The following is a 20,387-nucleotide window of genomic DNA, read 5'->3' as shown; positions in this document are numbered from 1 at the left end:
AGACAAACTTCTCCTAAAGAATAAATCACATTTATAGTACAAGACATAATAGATAATATGATATTAAGGTTCGTTTGTTTTCCACCCTAAGCCACTAAGTGGCCACTGGTCAAATATTATTATTATTATTATTATTATTATTATTTATTACTATTTTTTTTCTCATTTTTTGTTGTTCCCATGAAGGGCCAATTCACTCGAGCCTTAAAACACCAGGTACTCTCTCGTTACAATTAAATACCTTAAAAAACACTAACAAGAATTTCTCAACTTTACAGAGTTTCCTAATTTAAGTATAAGACAGTTTGCTAATCTAAGAGGATAAGATCACGGATCCTCCTTCGTTAGATTAAAAATGGATCTCAAAATTTTAGACAAGACATCCTCATCACTCATTTTCTCTAGTCTTTTGGCCCCAGGGAATAAATGTAGAGAGTGACGCGATACCACATTATAAGCTCTAAGCATTTGAACACTACTTCTCAACTCTTTCTTTTTCACTTCTTCCCCATGTTTCAAAACTTAACTTACGATCGAAATCAGGAATCGCCAATCTAGAGTGAGATTAGTGAGTGGGCATTCCAGACCCCACCCCTCCCAATTCTACTATTGTATTAATCTTTTTCTGTTTTTTGGCAGATTAGCCCGATTTAGATTACTGATCCAAATCAAAATCAGGGAGTGACCCACCCCACCAATCCATTTTTTAAATACCGCAATCCAAGTTTCAAAATCAGGGAGTGACCCACCCCACCAATCCATTTTTTAAATACCGCAAACACTCCCTCCTCACCTTGGTTCTCTAATCTTTGTTAACTAAATTTCACTGAATAAGGAGAAACCACAAGATGCGAACGCAAAATACATCTATTAAAAAAATAAAATAAAATAAAAACAAAATAAAAATGAAAAAAAAAATTAAAAAAACTACACACACAATTGCTTTCTTTCTAGAAGTTTGGAGGACGCATCAAGTTTAGAGCACACAGGCTACACCCTGGAAACCCACAGGTAGGAGAGGAAGACACCTCAAATCCAGCACCATCCACCAGGTAATTGCATGGAACTCACATCAAGCTGCAGGCATTAGATGGATTTTTTGAAGGGCGAGCGAGAGCTCAATTCCAACTTAATTACAACTTAACTACACATCTAGCAGCGAGAATCGGGCAGATTAGACTCAAATCCCAGTTAATTGCAGATTAAGTCACCTCTAGCTGCCAGAATCAGGATGCAGATTCTCACGAGCCTGAGTCTTAACCTGATAAACCTGTTTCACCTGCTTATTCTCATTATATTACTTATCCCCCACATTGCCACCACTTGGCTGGATCCACTTAGCAGGAGGCAAAGGCGGTGAGGCGCCACCTCTAATGTCCAGCCGATCTTGCCGGAATCCTGGACCCCCCATCCTCGGAAAATTGGTGGAATTTGGTGGGGAAAATAGCCCCTGCCGATTATCTTCGATAGTCAATCTTTGTATGGCTTCACCCATGCCTTCATATTCTGTGCTTTTGTTAAAGCTCTCTTGTACTCTTGTGGCTTGGGCAGAAGACTCGGGAGCACTAGACACAGGAACTGCACTAATATGATTACAAGACGATGCATGTTGAGGATTACTATAATGTGGTCGATAATTAGGGGATGGGTATCGGTTGGAACCCCTTTCATAACCCAAGGGACCTGCTAGTCTTGGCTTGTAGTGAGGGAAATTGGGCAGAGGAGCTTTATATGGGGACTCGAAAATCCCAGGGCCATTGTTATACTGAGGCCGAATTGTTCTCGGCCCATTAGGTCTTATTTGTAATGTATTCTTTAGAAGTCGATGAACCGCTTCTCCCAAAAGAGGACCTGATATGGCCCTCGGCACCTGTGGCCTGGCCCAATTGCTAATTTTACTTAGAGAGAAGCGAGAGAGAGAGAGAGAGAGAAATAAACACTAACACTCGCTGAATAATTTAACCATGTAAGGAAGTTCAAGGGGAGGCACCTTTCCCTAACTTGTTGACGCCGACTGCTGTTGTCTTCATGCCATAACACTGGAAAGGGTTTGATGTCTTGTGGAGTTAAAAACTGCGAATTTCAAAAAATATACCATGAATTAGAATTGGCTACTCAAATAAGGCTCAGTACAAGAGGAAAACACAAAGCAAAGGAAAAGACCCTAAAGGAAACTCAAAATGCTGAGATTCACATGCACACACATGTGCACACACATGAAGGTATATGTGGTGAGCCCCAGATTCCCATGAGTGATCAGGTAAAGTCTCTGAGATTATAATATGCTTTATGGAATAAGAGCAAGGAGCTGAAATCTATAGAATGCTAGGTACCTTTTCTGGCATTCTTACACCTTCAGGTGGTTCTGGAATATGTTTGTGGGGTGGAGGACTGAAATATGTCGCGTTCCTGTAGAGAGCAATACAACTGAGACAAACGCTTCAAGGAACAAATTGTTCTAGGATAATGGGCATAGGCACTTACACGACTTGATTGCGCTCCACATTTCGTAAACCTTTAATTGGAGAAACGATGAATTCTCTAAAGACATTTCTCTCACACAACCAGAGATACCCATTCATTCCGCCACTGCAATATCAAAGTGTTCATGATCAACCCTCAGACCACCATAAAATCAGTGAAAATTCAGGATGTAAATGTATAGATGACAGTGGCTATGGCCATTTCAGTTTTTCTTTTTTTTTCTTTGATAGTAATGGCCATTTCAATTTTGCCTATGGCCAAACAACAACAGCTTCGGTAAAATCAGGACCAACTCGCATAGCTCAAATACCATTTCAAAAGAGAGAGAGAGAGAGAACTTGCAAAGCTCAAATAAAAGCAAGATGGTTTGCAAACCTGTAATTGGGATCAATCTGATAAGCAGGTCTTGCTCCGATGGGTACATGATAAAGCATATAATATAGCGGACTTATTTGTACAGCCAGTGGATGAAGATGAGAAACAAAAAGCAAGTCGTACATTATGCTATTCCGAATTCTTTCTTCTTCCTGGAGGAACAAAATTATACAGCATAATTCAGCATCAGAAAAAGCTAAATGCAAAGAAAAGATGGTAATGAACAGAGAGTTTCCAAAACCACACCGTAAGAGTGCATTCAAGCTTTCTAGTCTCAGCACACAGTAGAACCTCGTCAATAAATGGCAGTTTTGCTATACCCTGCAGTCAACAAAAGAATCGTAAGTAATAGAAAATTGGGTAGCATAACGGTACTAAAGACACATCAATAAGGAAATCAATAAAGACTACCTACTACACAGAATAAGTACCAGCAAGATTAGTGTACCTGCCATGAAAATCTTTTCCCGTTCATATCGATCTCAAAATCTGTTCACAGAAGAAATAAAGAGCTCATACACCTTGAAATAAAATTTAGCCACATAATTCTCGAGAAATTTGATTGACTTCTACCTGATGGGTAAAAGCACTTAATGGGCGATGTTGGATCAGTCATCATCAGCCTATAATACTTAGGTAGGGCATCAGCACTACAAATAAAAAACAAAAGGTAAATGTCAGCTTACAAATATACCTGATTCGAAAAGTAAATGGCACTAACGGGAACTAAACTTGAGAGCCTAACTGTATAACCATGAAAGGGAAAATCTAAAACACAGGAGTACGACAACCTTTTAGCAGGAAGTGTCCCCATTAGTTGATCAAAGGGTTTGAATGGCTCTCCCATGAAAAAAGTGATCTCAAGATCAGCTAAATTTTTAAGATCTGATGCTAAAGGAGCATAATGATATGGGTAAAACCTGATACATAGAGCAGAGAGCAGACGTATAAGTTTTCCTTTCCAATGAAATCCACAGAAATATAAGTCCAAATGTTTAACCTAATTAGCACACAGTAAAAGAGGAACCAAGGTTCACCAGAATTAAGACTCTCAGTAGCAACTAAGATTCATGGCAGGTGGCCTATATCAGAAACTGACCGGAGCATAGCCCACTCAAAAAGACACAAAAGCACATGCAGAATAAAACCAGTAAAGTTGGAAAAGTAGCACTGCAAGTGACAGCATTTGAAATGCCATTTTCAAACCGCTTGAGAGTGATAGAGGACTTGCTCGATATGATCAGATGGGTAGTCCGCTATGATGTACAGATGCTTGCAAATGATTTAAGGGCCATATCATATTGTGTAAACAGAAATACTTATACTGGATAATGCTGGAGTACTTGTAAATATAGAATGACATGACTGTGTTATTATATGGTTCTCCATGTGTTGGACACACATACTTATGTATGTGTGTGTGTGTGTTTGTGTATGTGTGTATTGGATAATGCAACACCAATACTTATACCGGATAGAAATTATATACAATGAGAACATTTACCTTTTAGCACAAGGTCACAAACACTTATAACCATGCGATGTGAAATCTGATAGCTTGGGTGTATCATAAAGTTCAAGAAAATTACCTAGCAAGGCTGTAGTGCCTTGCTGGCTAAGGGTCGCATAACCCCTTAGTGCATCAGGCAAAGTTGTGCTACTCAAGAGGGCCTTGGGGAGCACTAGTGGTGGGATGGACTCTCGTTCTGTGAAAGTGCCGGAGCCACGAGTGTTAGAAGGTCAGCGAGACTCCAAGGTAGTGGAGAACTTCATATGGGACATGGAGCAATACTTTGAGGCTGCTCATGCCCATGAGAACGATCGCATGGGGATTTGCACTATGTACCGCGCCAGAGATGCGAAGCTTTGGTGGAGAATGCGGGTGGCGAATACTTCAAGGCCCAAGGTAATCTCTTGGGAGACCTTGAAGGGTGAACTGAAGGATCAATTCTTGCCCGACAATGCTGCCTGGGTGGCACGCGAAGCTTTGCAAAAGCTTCGGCAGACAGGATTGATGCGCGAATACGTAAACAGGTTCGCATCACTAATGCTCGACATATAATCGATGTCCGAGGAGGATTGATTGTTCAACTGTGTCTAGGTTGTAGAGCTGGGCCCAAACCGAGTTGAGGAGGCAAGGCGTGCAGGACTTGCCAACTGCTAGGGCTGCAGCTGAGGACCCAGCGGATCTTAGCATTCGTGAAACGGTGGAGTCAAACCGCGAGGTGGGCCATTGAGAGTGAATGGCAAGAGGATGGTGCACCAAAATGGAACGAGACCTGAGAAGGGAGCAGCAAAGAGAAAGTGGCACCCCGAACTGGCTTCTCAGGCTGTTTCAAATGTGGGGGCAACCACCTAGCAAGGGACTGTCAGCAAAAGCAGGCCCTCAATGCGGTGAACCTCGTACGAGGGAACAAGGACAACCTGGTGCAGCTGGGTTCATTGAGTTCAGTGAATGCAATGCAGTTGCAATCGACCAAGGCACCAGCTTGGAAAGAGGCTAGGCCGTGCACTGACTCAGAGGAGTCAAGTGGTGACTCAGGTCGAGTCATCAAGAGAGTCCCGTGTGTGAGAAGAGTGGTTCAGAGGGAGGCATCCTCCGACTCATCAATTCGGTGGGAAGTGCCCTCCCATTCATCGGTGGGTATGGCATCTTAAGCTAGTGGGAGGCGTGATCAGCCTAATGGTGCCAAGAAGAGGAGATTCGGCAACCGGCATGAGTACCTAGGTATTGGTCGACTTGCGGTAAATCTGGACAGAAGCTGTCCTCTTAATGTCGCAGGAGGTAACATGGGTCGTAGTGGCAGCATTGGAACTGGCCATACACCCTTGCACATGGTGGCAGCGAAAGACCTGACCATGTGCATAAATGAAGTCTTGGTGGCAGCTATGGACCTAGCCAAGCAAGCGAAAGTTTGGTGGCAGCAATGGACCTGGCCAAACGAAAGGGCGAGTTACTTGGTTGTAGCAGTTCGTACTGGCCGAGTGAACAAACAGCGGACTAGGTGGTAGCGAAGGACCTGGCCATGTGGACCGAGAAGAGGCTTTGTGTGAGCATGGGCCTTGCCAAAAGCTAGGTTTTATGGGGACTCAATGAAAGACAAGTGTCCGACGAGCGCGTTGAACTTCAGGTGGGGGAGACTTGTTTGTATGTTGCAGCCAACCAATTTCACATACAATGGTCAAGATTAATTGTGACCACTTTGTACCAAAGGTAAATGATCTTATTGTATACATTCCCAACTGGATCATGCTAGAATACGTGTAACTATAAAATGACTTGATTATATTATTATATGGTTCTCGATGTGTGGGACGCATATATTTATGTGTGTGTGCATGCGCGTGCGCGCATGCATGGGGAACGATATCATGTCACTATGTAATTGTAATATAATGAGCCACAATTCTAAAAACCAATGCTCTTCATCCCAAAAATCAATCCAAAAATAAAATAAAATTCAATTTGCACCCTAAATATGATCAAAATGAGTCCCCTACAATAATAAATCTAGACCATCCATTTGGTGAATTTCAAGATCTAGGCCTTAATGAATTCAAAATCAATTTTTTTTTTCTTTTTAACATTGTTAATCTAATGATAATAAAGCTATGTAAAAAATTCGGAAAGGATATCCTTCAAAGCCTAGATCTAAGAATCTCACTAAAATGGACGGTCTATATTAATTGGGCTAAAAAAATAATTTCTAAGTTGTGTTTTTAAATTTTGCTTTTTTGTGATTATTCATTGGAATAAAAAAAATACATATTTAAAAATTGGGGTCAAACTGTTAAACAAATAGCTATAACATAGATATTCAATATTATTTCATTATATTACTATAAAACCCTCGCATGAAATCACTGCCCTACATATAAAAGGCAAGTCGCATCCATATTCTCCACATCCCTGCCTGTATCCAGAATTATACATGGGCCTGTAGACTGTTAGAAGCAGACCTAAAGACTGATAATTGGTTTGGAGATTTCAATCAAGCATGCACACATGGTGACCAATAAAGTGTATGATTTACTACATTGAAATGGTTTCTCAAGAATGGGAAAAAGTTCCCCTGCAACAAAAGTCAAATATTATTAAAAATAGAACAACGCAAAGACAAATAAACCTCATATGCTAATATGCAATGCCAATAATAACACAAGAAAATTCAGCGAAGATTCACATCTCGTAAACCAATGTCTAGACATAATACATCAATAAACAAATTGCCTAGTGTGTATATATTAAGGGTTCGCCTTATTTTGATTATCAAACTAATATAAACATGATGTCTTTAGAATATCTAAAGATGATCTGGATATGGTTCCGATTAAACAGTTAAGTAACTTTAGATAAAAGGGTGATTAAAGATTGTTGTGAGGAACTGAGGATATAATAAGTAGAGGATTTTTCTTTCTGATACATAACTATTATTTCTCATCAACCTTGTATAAATCAAAAAATGGCAGTGCTCTTAGATGACCAAAGACAATCAACAAGCCATTATAATTGATCAAAAAAGAAGACCTACAATATGTAAGGCTCAATAATCAAGGAGAAAAAATCACTGGAATGTAGACCAAACAAGTATTCCTCCCTTTTCTAATGTTGAGGAATAAATATTACAATCAGAGTTAGCTAAATAATTGCTAATGAAAGCAGGGGCACTCTTGAAATTTTACAGACCATAGCCAAGAGCAAACGCCTTGGTAATAGTATCGCATGGCCCAACATAGCCCTTCCACATACTTCAACACCTGCAAAAGTACATCATGAACAAATGAAAGAGTAATAAAAAAATACGTACTCTAGCTCCCAAAATTATTAAACTGGACACTTTAATCATATCCAGTTAAACAATTTCAAAATTGGACTGCAGTAACAAAAAAGAAAAAACTCCAACAAATGAATCATCATCCTTGAAAAGAGAAAAAAAATAGTATTTTTCCCTTCTAACGGCCAAGTCATCCCTGCAAGTTCAGTACCAGAGTGAAGTTTAAGTTACAGTTTTGGATGAAATCAATCTATGTTTTTTCATTTGCATATGGCATTTGTTTGGGTTTTGTTGCCATTTAAAGGCCTTATGAGAGCATGTACTGAAAAACATATAATGAAATGTTGGCTCCAGTGGCAGTGTAGTCCACAGTGGACTGTGAGGCATTTCTAATGCCTAGACACACATGAGCTTTGACTGGCTATGGCTCAATGTGATGTCCAAAAACCTGTAGTCCTGGGCACATGTGAACACAACCGATAAAGGCTTTCGATGTGGGGTTATCTCTTGATGAGGTTGGAGTTGTACCTAAGACAGTTGACGGGGGACATGGACTTGACCCTTGTGTATGATGGATGGCCTGCGAGAACACGGGCCTAAATCCTCATCATTACCATCACACAGCCTGTAAACTAGATAGTCGTCTGAGAAGCGACCCTTTATGAATCACGGTGTGCGACGTGTACATATATAGAAGAGATGACTCCCTGCAACATTGGACTGTGTTGAAAAGACCCATGGAGCATACTGCTGAAATGGGGCCTAGACTTGTCCTCAGGGAGGGACCTATAATCCATGGTCTACAATCGTATCTCCCGCAGTTTATTGGCTAACTTTGATAGTCCAATCATGAACCCCTGCGAGAGGTTGTGGGTCATAGGATTTGTTGAATCAATTTGATAATGTATAGTAAAATACGGTCTTTAAAGAAGATGGAGTCCTCAATATATTTGTCATAATCTTAATTCTATGGATCCAATTCTCATCGAATCAACTTAGATATGTTTAAATATGTTTTAATTAATTTTCAGATAATTAAAACGAATTTTTGGACCTCTCTAGGTATTTTATTTTATTGAAAATCATTTTCAAATAAAGGAAAAACAATTTTTAGGATTTACTTCAATCAGAGAAAAATAAAATATTTAGAGACTTTATAAAATTATTTATTATCTGAAATGTTATTTTAATTATTGGGGGCCCATTAGGGCTCATTGGGCCCACCAATATATGGGGCCCATGGGTGGTGGGGCCCACCTCCTCCAAACTTTCCTATTTTGCATTATGGCAATAAGGCCATGGGTTGTTTTGAGTGTTTAGGAAGGTGTTTTGTGTAGAGATTTTGATTACTTTCAAAAGGGAAAGTGTAAGAAAATAATTAGAATAGATTTATTACTTTCTCTAAATTATTTGATAGGGATGGAGTTATGGAAACTGAAGGATAATGGTTTCACCTCATTCCTTTAATCATGATGGCTGATCTCAGGAATGAATGGATGAGATCTCTTCACCCCACAGGTCTCCAAGATCAAAAGTCGAGATTAAATCTCATAATGATGGCAAAAACCCTAACCCTAAAAACCCTAGCCTTGTTCTATATAAACTAGCTATGGGGGTTTCATTCTCTACACACCTCAACTCTCTCTCTCTCTCTCTGAGCCTCTAAGGGTTGGCCTACCCCTCTATAAACTTCTCTCTCCTCTCTCCATGTTTAGGGTTTTAAGAAAGAAATCTAACCCCAAGGGGTGGCATTGCCAAGCCACATAGCCTAGCCCTAGGTCTGACCTTATGCTTATGTATTGCGCCTTGGTCAAGGGATATTCCCTGTTATGCTCTCTGATGGCTTTTGCCTAGGCTTCCCAAGTTGTGAGATGGGATCTTGAATCGAGATCTCATGTCATTGGTGGAGGAGACCTGGTGTATCGTGCACGAAGTCCTTGGTTTATGCTCTCTTAATTCCATTGCATATTTCATTTCTAGATTTGTATTTTTGTTTTTAATGGCAAGCAAGTGAGAGTTCTTCGCAATCTTATCTGATTTATATTGTATTCGATGTTCAAAAATGCGGATTCAGACACCTAGGTGTTTTGGGTGCCTGGCCGCCTAGGCGCCCGTCCAGAGATAGGGTGTCCTCACCAAAATTGAACCCCCCCCCCCCCCCCCCCCCCCCTTCCCCCCTTCCAGCCCCAAACAAAAAAAAATATGGGAGTTCTTAGGGCATGGTTTTTAAGTCTTTGGGAGTTTTTAGAGCCCCAAACTCCTCGTGAAATAGAACTAAATGTAAAAGTACAATCACATAACAGATTTACGGATACAAGTCTCAAAGAGATTGTAACATTTAAGACATTAAAATGCTTGAAATCCCAAATATCATTGTAGGAAACTAGAAGTCTAGACTAGAAACTTTACACAAAATCAACAAGGCAAAATCAAGAAACAAATACATCAAGTCATCAACCAAACATATATATATATATATATATATCGTAAAAGAAAAAAAAAAGAAAAAAAAAAAAACACGATTCGCAACATAATATGTTGTAGCAAAATAAAATCAAAACCCTCTTTCAAATATGATAAAAATATCAAAATCAAATGGATGTCGGTGCAAACTTCATCTATTAGGTCGTCAAAAGTCCTCAAAATCAACTACTAGAAGCTCTAAATACTCCCACGAGCTATTGTCTTTGTTTTAAGAATAAATCACAACAATCAAAACTTTATCAATCTTTCGATAAATCACAAAAGAGTAGTTTTTCTCACCCTAAAAGCCACCGTTTTTGTTTGGGGGGTTTAGAATACCCCCCAAAACCCTTTTCCCCCCTTTTTAGGGGGGGAAATGACATTTTTTTTACTCTCGCCGAGGGTTTTTTCGCCCTTCCGCAAACTATCACTAGACGGGCCGCCCAAACTATAGCGCCTAGGCGGCGCCTTGCCCGCCTAGGCGAGCATCGTTGACAGGCTGCACAATTCCACCGCCCAAACATCGCCTAGGCATTTTTTGAAATTTTTCGCCTAGGCGATCGGGAGCCAAATTTTCGACCACTGATTGTATTTGGACATTTGTAAGTGACTCAAGAGGCAATATAATTAAAAAAATATAGAAAAATTTTAATTGGTATTGACTTGCCCGTTCACAGAGTCCACCTTTCACCATTTGCATAATTTTTTTTTTTGAAAGTGTTAACTGTGGCCATTTGCATAATTATTTCAAACCGCATTTTAAATAATATGCGGTTTTGAGGTTTGTTTGGCCATACAGAGAGAAACTTAAAAACAAAAAGAGTTTCCCAAACTCTAAAGAAGAGAGCCCAATGAAGGCCATCTCAACCACAACCCACTTCTCTCTCTTCCTCCCCTTCCTCTCTGTCTCAACAACCTCATCTACCCCAAAAAACCTCTCTCTCCCACAACCTCCAATGCTGACTCACTCTTCGGACCACCCAAAACCACAAGAAAGCACAATGTATGACATCCATTAAAAGCCCAACAATCTTCGATTGAAGTAACAGGAACATAAGCCAAATGCATGCCAATCCCATTGAAACAAAATCCTTTTTGTTAGAATTTGTCTTCCTTAAAGGAATTTACTCCAATTTTGCCAGAATTTAGCAGAAAAATTCGTGTGATAATCATTGATATTGAGTCATAAAAAGTTTTGATGCTAAGCTTTGATGCTTAACTTCTCCATATTGGAAAACACTTTTGACTCTCCAACTCCTTATTGAGAGAACTTTGGTTCAAGGACCAGGATTATTTAGCTCTTGGATTAGGAGTGAGTAGAGAGAGAAAACCCTCTTTCAACATTCTGGGGAAGCAATCTACGATCCTTGTATATGGAATCTTGAAATGCCCCCTTTCAGCAATTCTTCATGATTTTAGAGCAAAAGCTTCACTCGCTCGATGGGAGCTGCAAAGCTCTTAGATATGTCTGCTGCAACACCACCCGTAACAAAAGCAGCAGCCATTCTCTAGCCACAAACCAACCCTCCTTGTGTTTGCAGAGCCCATCTAGGACACCCAACATGACAATATTACAGAGAGAAAGTCTTGTGGGGTGGGAGAATTAGAGAGATAAGGCCCTATGTGATGCCATGGAGAGAAATAACCACCACCGCTATTAAAACTCATGTTCTATAGGGAACCCAACTTCTGTTGAAGCATACGCTTCTTGGGCAGTATCATCTTCAAGCTCAGGTTCAGAGTGTTCAATCTCCATCACATCTTGATTATCTAGGGTTCTTCAAAGCTTCAGGGCCATAACCTTCTTCCTCTTTCTGCCTCAATTTCAATGGTGATCTCTTTCTGCTGAAAAGGGTAGACTGAGCAGACAGAGAGCAGGGGGATTGAGGTCAAGAAGGAAAGAGAGTGAAGAGAAAGAGAGAGAAATGAGCTGTGGTGAGGAATGAGAGAGAGAGACAATAAAGAGCTTCAATTCTTGAAATGAAAAAAAAGAAGAGGGTAAGACCTCTAAGTTCATGGTTTGGGGGTTCAATCTGCAAATAGAAGATCATGCCAAATCCTAAAAAAAATTGTTTCATGCCAGATCCTAAAAAAATTTGTTTTTGTTTCTCTGCAAACAAGCTAATCATCAAAATGCATCCAAATCATGGCTCAGGGTGGCATCCAGAAGCGCCCTAAACTGCACAGTGTAACTGTGAAAATCCAAAAAAAAAGGTCTAGACAAAAAAAGAAAATTTTATGCAACAGGGGGCAATCAACCAGCAAACGACATGATAATCCATCATTTATAGTCCAAAAAGTACAGATAGTTGAAAAGGCAAACCACCTAAGTTTCTCAGAAAAATTACTCTGCATGCATGTCACAAACATAAGAGAGTAGGTACAGTTGCAAACATGTGCTTGCACACCAAGTTCAAATGGGAAGTGTGCCATCACAGTATCTCCATTGCATAACCAGTGGATCATATTCTGACATATGAAGAAGAGTGAGGACAGTCCTCAATGCAAGGAATACAGTGAGTATAGCAGATTCCTGACTACAAACGCATTTTAAAACTACATATTCAAAGAACAATGCAGTTTAAATCTATTATAGCTAAAGAAATTGCAATTTTCCCATAACAGCACATGTACAATCTGAGGGTTAGTCCGTGTGAAAATCAACCACAAGATGATGTTAAAGATCAAAGTAAGCATGTAACAGATCATAAATGAGAGAACTTACAACTTCATCCCTGACAGTAGCAATCTTCTCGGGGGCATTTACTCCAAACTTCTCAGCATAGTATCTCTCTTTATACCCAGGTTCTCCTAACTTTATCTGGAAAACCACATCATGTGACCCAAATTACATGTTGTTATATAGAAAAATGACATATAGCCGTGGTTTTATGAGCGTATGCCAAGGCCATTGTGTTTGCACACAAACCAACGACAATAATAATTCACAAACTCAGAGCAAGTGTCAGGCATCAAGTATGGTCGATCCTGAAATTTGGAACTGTCTAATAGCGGTACGTGTGCCCATAGCAAGATGCTCGCCCGAAGAAATTTTTATTGTTAATCAAAGATGCTTTCAATTTCTTAAATGTTCATTTCTTGAGGACATTATCGTTTCCCATAATATGGTGTTTTTTTGGTATAGATTGCAATTGAACTGTTAAAGAATCAAAGTTTATAACATGAACACATACAAAACCTCAAACAAAATGTATGCAAGTCTCTCATGTATACAATCGACCACGTAGATGCATATGTTAGTACTTCAGAAAGGTGTGACCAGTCAACCATGTTCCTGAATCCTAAATAATCAAGTTGGTATAACTGAAAAATTATGTTATATTGCATTACATTCCTAAAAAACTCATGTGGGGAGGAGGTCCATGTAACAATGTCTTCTATATGAAAACAGTTAGTCGGTAGTGATTGAGTTAAAGGGACTTAGAATTCAATCCATAGAAGAAATGTACAAAAAAGGGTCTTGTTGTCCTTTCAAGGCTGTTAAGGGAAGGGTCAAGAATTTCTAGCACAATGTAAGCGAGGCAAGACAATACAAACCCATGAAACTCATTTGATATATCAATGCCGCAATCTAGCCCCATGAGATCTATCATGACTCTTCTCTCCCTCTCTACAGGTTCTTCCCAGTCTCTCATTTAATAAAGCCCATGCCCAATGGTTATAAGAAAGAATTCCAAATGTTCAGTCCCTGACCCAAGCTGATTTTAATTTTAAATCACGATTCAAGAAAGAAGTCAACTTATCACTTATGCACTGAGAATAGCACATTTTCTGTTATTTTAACCTGAAAAAGTTAATAGCGTCATCCAGGTGGACATTTATCCATTACAAAAGGCACAGAATTTCACTTCACTGAGAAGGTGAAAAGCTAGATTCTTTACTTACCCCTACGTAGCATGCATTCATATAGAGAACAATGTATTCAAATGTTATACCGTGCAAGTGCAGATATGGGACCAAAATAAAAGCCAAACCTTATCTGGAACAGACACTGGCGGTTCTTCAGCTGGCTTTCTTCTCATTTTGAATTTCAATTCTTCATTGTTCTCAAATGCCTAGATTACATAAGCCAACAAATGCAAACATATCTGAGAACAATATAAGCTGTCAAAAGGAACAAATATGACTCACAAAAGACTCATGACTTCAATTTATGCATCATTTTTCAATAGAAGAGCCATGCTAAAATAAATATTTCAAAGCATCTCTTGTATTCAACAGTAATCCATATTGATCAATCATGCATCAGGATATGCCCCTTAATTCATTTTTTCACGTCTATACTCTACTCTCTGTGTGTGTATAACTCAATGATTGGACCAAAACCCAAAATGAAATCGTGCTATTTTCATTCTCAGCCCTGAAATTCTACATAGTATAAGAAAGAAATATTCCGGCCTCCAAACGTTAATCAATTTTCTAAATACGATTCCACAGACCGAACACACTATCAAGGAACATCTGATTATCTAATACCAACTTAGTTTTAGGAGGTTATGCCAAAATTCATTCCTCAACCGAAAGTCTAGTTCACAGATATCCAAAGTCCCTCATGGATCTCTCAATTTTTTCACAGATTACAAATCTCAACTGCTACCCTTCTTTCTCTGTCCATTAACCACTATTCTGATCATCTCAATGCTGCAAGTCACCCATAATTCCCCAAACAGCTGCGGCATCCTACTTCATTGAACCAGTTCTTATCAGACCCCATATTACTTTTTCTTTACAAAAACAATTTCAAGAATAAAAGATAAAAAATGGTAAATATGTTTGAAACCTTCACAAAAATTAATTCTAAAGACCACCAAATTCCTCCCAATAAATACACTAGAATATATTTGTGTGGATCTATGGAAAGGATAACAACCATTCTTACCTGTTGAATGCGTGCACGCTTTTGAAATATCTGATCTTCATATATTCCAACAGACTGAGAAAAATGCTCTACTCTTCCCAAGTTAACCTAGGAACAATAATACCCGGAATTAGAAGATGTTTTTGTTTATAGCCAAAATTAATTAAACTTTCGGTCAGCGAAATGAAAGGTAACCGCAAAAGAATGTAAAAGTCAATGAAAACAACAACGCAAACAATGATACAACCAAAGAAAGTCATGGTAATCACAATGCCAAACAAAACAGGACTTCATAAACAAGTTTGTAGGGGACTGGAAGTACAATGGTTTGGCAAATGAATGGTAAAGGAGTGGAAACAGAGAGAAGGCTAGGTGAAATAGTCCACCTGATGGAGTGGCTCAGCTTAATTTTGGGAAACACTCTTTAAGGGTAACCAAGGTAAACAAGTGTCAGTTAAGATAAGATGAGAAAGTGCAACATGTATACTCAGCATTTGATGAGACAGACTCGGCTAAAACAATAAGAAGATAAGCTTGACAAGGTTCTATAAAATTAATTACCTCACCAGCATCTGTCAGATAACCACCCATCACCCCAAATTCCCTTCTGTAAACAGCCATGAGTAAGTTTATTGCACCCTGATTACCAGATAAACCAAGATAACATAAGTATTCCACAACAAAGAAGAATGAATTTCTGCTGTATGGGAGAGAGAGAGATTGAGCAAAAATCCTAATGCTAGGGGAAAACTACAGCAACCCCATCCATAGATAGATGATGACAACTGTACATCCTCTAGTGCATAAGGGCTATCAAGTTCACAGCTCAAACAAAGCTTATATACATAATCGAGCATGTACTGTCAGAAATTAGAACTAATTTAACAATACTTTTTGAAACAACAGCTTTTGAAATTATAGCTTGTACCAACCTCACGGATCTCCAAAGTAGGCATGTGTGGAAGAAAGTCATTTCCCACAAAGAAACACAGAAAGACAAAATCATCAACAATACGCTCAAAGTTAACCTCAAATGGTGGATCAGGAATATCCAAATCATACTTCAGGTACTCCCGTAATATCCAGACGTTAAGGAACTGCAATTAAATTCAATGACACTCATTAGAGACATGTGAATGAGTAAAAAAAATGCCAGTCTCACTTCAGTTAAATGAACAAAAGCCGTAAAGTACATTATGGCAGCATTGATCCTGCTGCTTCATTCAACATTCAGACCTGGTATTTCTTTTTATGAATTGGTGTGTCATTTGTTGCCTTGCCTTCCAATTCTGTGGAATGCTCCCCCAACTTTCCGTTGCATTCTGCAGCCAAATGCCCAACTTGACCACAATTGAAGCATTTATCTTGTTGTCCTGGCATGGTAACCACCTGTATGAGTCAGTAGTGAGGTCTTTTAATCCGAGACATCAAGGGTTTCACATGACTGACAATTATAGAAAAATCAACTTACCTCTCTTAAGATTGAAAAGTGGACCTCGTGAGTAGCTAAAGACAACATGATGAGATCTGCATCCTGAGCACAAAAAGAATTCATGGGTACAAGAGATGTCTATAAAAATTAACCAAGCACTGTTTTTTTTTTGTTTTTTGGTTCACACATTAAATAATCACCACATACATACATACATACATACATACATATGTATGTATATAAATACATATATATATATAGGGACAGAGAGAAGGAGGGAGGGAGGGAGGGGCGAAATGGAATAGGTGTGAACACTTACCAACCCATAAAGACAGTGTCTCGTGTTCGGATTGAAACCAGGAAGATCACGTTGCAAACGAATATATGACATGATTTTGTGTTCACCCTCGCCGGGAACGTTGGTATCAGATAATATAACCTTCAAATAATCACCCAATGCATATCTCCGTGAATAAATTTAGACTGAAAAGCAGCCTGAAAACCAAAGCATTTCACGGAATAAAACCAGATAGAATTATTCCACAGGATGAGAAAACATATTTGATCCTAAGGGTGCAAAGATCTAGATCAATGATGTTTAGAAACATACCTTTGTGTTACTCCAACCCAAATTGTAATTGAGTCTTGAGTGTATGTAATATTGAAGTGCAGCTGATAGTACAGCCATAAACTTAGTCCCTGGAGTTATGACATTTGAGTCAGATGTTTCTCTTTCCTCTCTCGGAGCAAGCAATTTTCCTTGTTCCTCAAATTCCTTCCTCAACCTCTCCTCTTCTGCTGCCTGTCCAATGCAATAAGATCAATGGGTGATTCCATACTGGAGAGAAAATTATAAAACAACTCACCGCATCAGCAGCATCTTTTGCAGTCCTGAAGCGCCGAGAACGCTGCTGATTCATTTTAGCTCTAGGTGCGACACCATCTGCAATGAGAGATATCTATGTTGTAATTTCCCTGTAAATATCCCTAAACCACATATTACTAAGACTAACATTAGAGTGCATTTAATGCTCACCTATAGCCATATACAATAGCTTCCTGGGACGCACAAGCGCAAACAGGTGATCAATGTAAGCAAATATGGACTTAAATACCTCATTGTATGTTGATGGAGCAGGCTGAAACAAAAATGTACAACAACATTAAGTCCAGATCCCTATAGTAAGAACGCGACCTTTTGACTATCAATTATCCATTAACCAGACAGATAGTCACTAGCATTCTTTCACGATATACAAAAGAAACAAACAATAGACACAGTCAACATGAACGAGAAGGATCCATTTAGTTTATATTTAGATCAAAGAGAATAGAAAAAAGTATGACCCAATACAACACTGGTTAGGAGATGCGAGTTGGTTCAAGTGGAAGGCTCAAAAAGGGCAAGGTTAGGCCCAAAAGGACATGGTTAGAAGTAGTGAGAAAGGCATGGAGACTTATGGCCTCACTGAGGATATGGCCCTTGATAGAGAAAAATGGCGAACCATGATTCATGTAGCCGACCCCAAATAGTTGCGAAAAGGCTCTGATAATGATAATGAGAACAAAAATATATATATTTCAGCAAATTATATGTACTCATTTCCTCCGTTGTAATCATAACTCATTTATAGAGAACAAATAAAAAATCATCTATAGAGAAGTGTGTATAATTATAATATTTAGCAAGCACTGGCAACTTGCAACAAACATTACGAAATTTTACAGGTATGATACCTATCTTTATCTTCTCACAATCTAATCAACCACTTATAAACTCACAATATGTCAAAGAATTCAGTTCAAATACTAGCTATCTTAAGTGAAAAACAATGATATACACTAAAAATATGGGATGATCAGGGGTGTTTGATTAGAGGGTTGACCTTGGTAAAGATAAGCAAATACTACCTAAATTTTATTTTTTTCTTCCCTCTTGGTAAATGAATTGAGATATTTGTTCAGTAGGGAAATAGGATATTAAATCATATGTGCGCATGTGCACATGGTAAATACTACTCATGAGACACCAAAGAAGAAGCCAAACCAAAGACAAAAGACTGAGCATTGTTATAATCTGGCACCATAAAATTTATGGAGAGATCTCTTAATCACCTTGATTAACTGTTCAGACCAACGAGTGGCTATAACTAAGCAGGTTTCCCACAAATCAGCTCAAATTACCTGATTGGTTATCATCAATATAGTAAACAAGATATGTACCATACAATCACATTCAAACTCGTTTTACAGCTAGTCAGCATATCCATCCACTCTACATGGTTTAGCTAGGGATGCGCTGTCATGAGATCTATGTACTCTTGTTCTTATAACATGTATCTGAAAAGTGGGGTAAACAAGCAAATGCTCATTGGAAGCAGTTTGGAACATCACTTGTCAGCCTCATTAAATGGGAAACAATTTCAGTTTTTATATTAAAGTCATCAATGGAAATGGTGTGAAGATTTTCTTGCACAATTAATTACTTCATGAACATTTTTACTATATTTATCAGCTATACTTCTAAACTTCAGACTAATAATCCATTATGTATGGCATGGTCCAGCCTGTCTAATGAAACTGATAAACTAATCTGATGATCACATCAAAGAGTTAAAAAAAAACAAATTAGCCCACTGAGGTTTGAAGGTGCAAAACAACTAAACTCAATTTAGGGCTCAGATATTGCCCTCCTTCAATAAATTAGGTAGCTTACTCTGCAGAGTTATTAGACCTGAGAATTGGAACCAGTGCTCAAATTCAAAAAAATACATGTAAAATCCTATTAAAATATTGTAAAGATTTGACAGACTATGGTTTAACCCATACCTTGCCTTCAGGGTGGAAGCATGGGTGAATAATCCCATTCATGTCAAGATATAAATTGTCAAACTCCGTGTTATTAGGGTTAGGTTTAGAGACATCCACGGGTAGTAAGACGCCATTATCGCCTTCGACTGGTTCCTCTTCAATGACATCTACGATGCAGAGAGGGTATCTATCAGCAAGCCATCTGTAAAACGCGGGTACGCCCATTGTTTAACCTGGAGAGAGAAATCAGATCCAATGCGAAATCGCCATGAGAGGTAGAGAGACGAATATAGGTAGAGGAGATGGGCAAAATAGAACGGAAACATCACGAAACTCAATAAATACGAACCCTTCTCAGCTTACGTGGCAGGTAGGGAGAGAGAGAGTGGAGAGAGGCTACACAAGATGTATCTAGGGTTTGCAAAATGTAAACTATAATAGCAATAAGTTTCATAGCCTGCCATCGAGTCTCAACCGTCCGATTTTATAATCGTTGGTTAAATTGTTTTGATGGACTGTTTATAACATAAACGATAGCAATTACTGTCTTCCATGTACCAAGTATTATCGTTGAAAATTATGCAGAAGATATCGAAACTGCCCACGTCCATTGGGTGTATTTGTTATTATTCTGTGAGCCTAAATATGAAGCTCCCGCGGGATCGATCTGTACACTTACTCCCACTATAGCAAAAGATCTACTTCGAGAATTATTCGGATAAGAAATTTCATAAATCATTTAAAAATCAATAGATTATTATTTTTAAAGGAAAAAAAAGTTGGATTTTGAGTTTTGTAACTCTTAAATCTTACCCTCTATAAATTAGGCCGTCCTTGTTCAATCTTGACACATTATTTTACTCAACCTACAAAGAGTTATTTGGAACCCTTTTTTTTTAACGAGATGAGTATATATAAGTTGAATGGTTGCATAAGTAACAAACGAAGTCCTAATGACACTTCTAGATTGAGATATACCAGAAGGAGCAAATGGGTAAAATACTCCCGTGAGAGCACGAAATCTTTAGCTATTTTATTACGTTCGGGTTGGAGAGCCGAACAAAATATGATAATTCATCGAGGCGCCAATAGAGAGCAGGTGAGCCTGATTTGTTATTTAATCATATCTAATTTATATTTTATTGGGGTAGGCTTCCTAAGCTTCCCC

At 38.7% G+C, this 20,387-nt stretch overlaps 1 protein-coding gene across 5 annotated transcripts; it reads right to left on the bottom strand.

Annotated features, from left to right (window-relative positions):
* Window positions 1–808: 808 nt before the first annotated feature.
* On the bottom strand, window positions 809–19,527 carry XRN4 (exoribonuclease 4). Of its 5 annotated transcripts, none has more exons than XR_016052003.1 (22): window positions 19,238–19,527; window positions 17,445–17,547; window positions 17,275–17,351; window positions 17,019–17,210; window positions 16,728–16,847; window positions 16,448–16,510; window positions 16,213–16,365; window positions 15,909–16,073; window positions 15,538–15,615; window positions 14,998–15,084; window positions 14,093–14,173; window positions 12,823–12,918; window positions 7,547–7,617; window positions 3,651–3,779; window positions 3,433–3,509; window positions 3,291–3,348; window positions 3,106–3,180; window positions 2,860–3,011; window positions 2,485–2,589; window positions 2,334–2,409; window positions 1,991–2,073; window positions 809–1,877 (listed from the first exon to the last, which is right to left on the bottom strand). XR_016052003.1 is itself a non-coding variant. In XM_006826213.4 (22 exons), exons 1-22 carry the CDS (start codon window positions 19,442–19,444, stop codon window positions 1,298–1,300), a joined length of 2,811 nt encoding a protein of 936 aa, XP_006826276.1. In that variant the 5' UTR covers window positions 19,445–19,527; the 3' UTR covers window positions 809–1,297. The 5 variants fall into 5 exon arrangements, 3 of the variants coding, with proteins under 3 accessions (XP_006826276.1, XP_088717964.1, XP_088717963.1); XM_006826213.4 differs by having other exon boundaries at window positions 3,308–3,348; XM_088861838.1 differs by having other exon boundaries at window positions 3,308–3,348; window positions 16,213–16,349.
* Window positions 19,528–20,387: the final 860 nt, after the last annotated feature.

The sequence above is a fragment of the Amborella trichopoda genome, chromosome 3 (genome assembly GCF_054954075.1).
Source record: "Amborella trichopoda isolate Santa Cruz 75 chromosome 3, AtrichopodaSantaCruz75HAP2 v2.0, whole genome shotgun sequence".
Classification (NCBI taxonomy): Eukaryota; Viridiplantae; Streptophyta; class Magnoliopsida; order Amborellales; family Amborellaceae; genus Amborella; species Amborella trichopoda.
Note: the sequence above shows the minus strand (reverse complement) of the source record. Positions and strands in the feature narration are given on the sequence as shown.

Excerpts from the sequence above, each read along its gene's own strand:
- XRN4 (XM_006826213.4), bottom strand. The coding sequence starts at position 19,444 with ATGGGCGTACCCGCGTTTTACAGATGGCTTGCTGATAGATACCCTCTC. Across the intron at positions 17,352-17,444 it reads GCTATTGTATATGGCTATAG|ATGGTGTCGCACCTAGAGCT; the intron begins GTGAGCATTAAA and ends CTCTCATTGCAG. Across the intron at positions 7,618-12,822 it reads CTACTGTCAGGGATGAAGTT|GTGTTGAAGTATGTGGAAGG; the intron begins GTAAGTTCTCTC and ends GTACTTTTGCAG.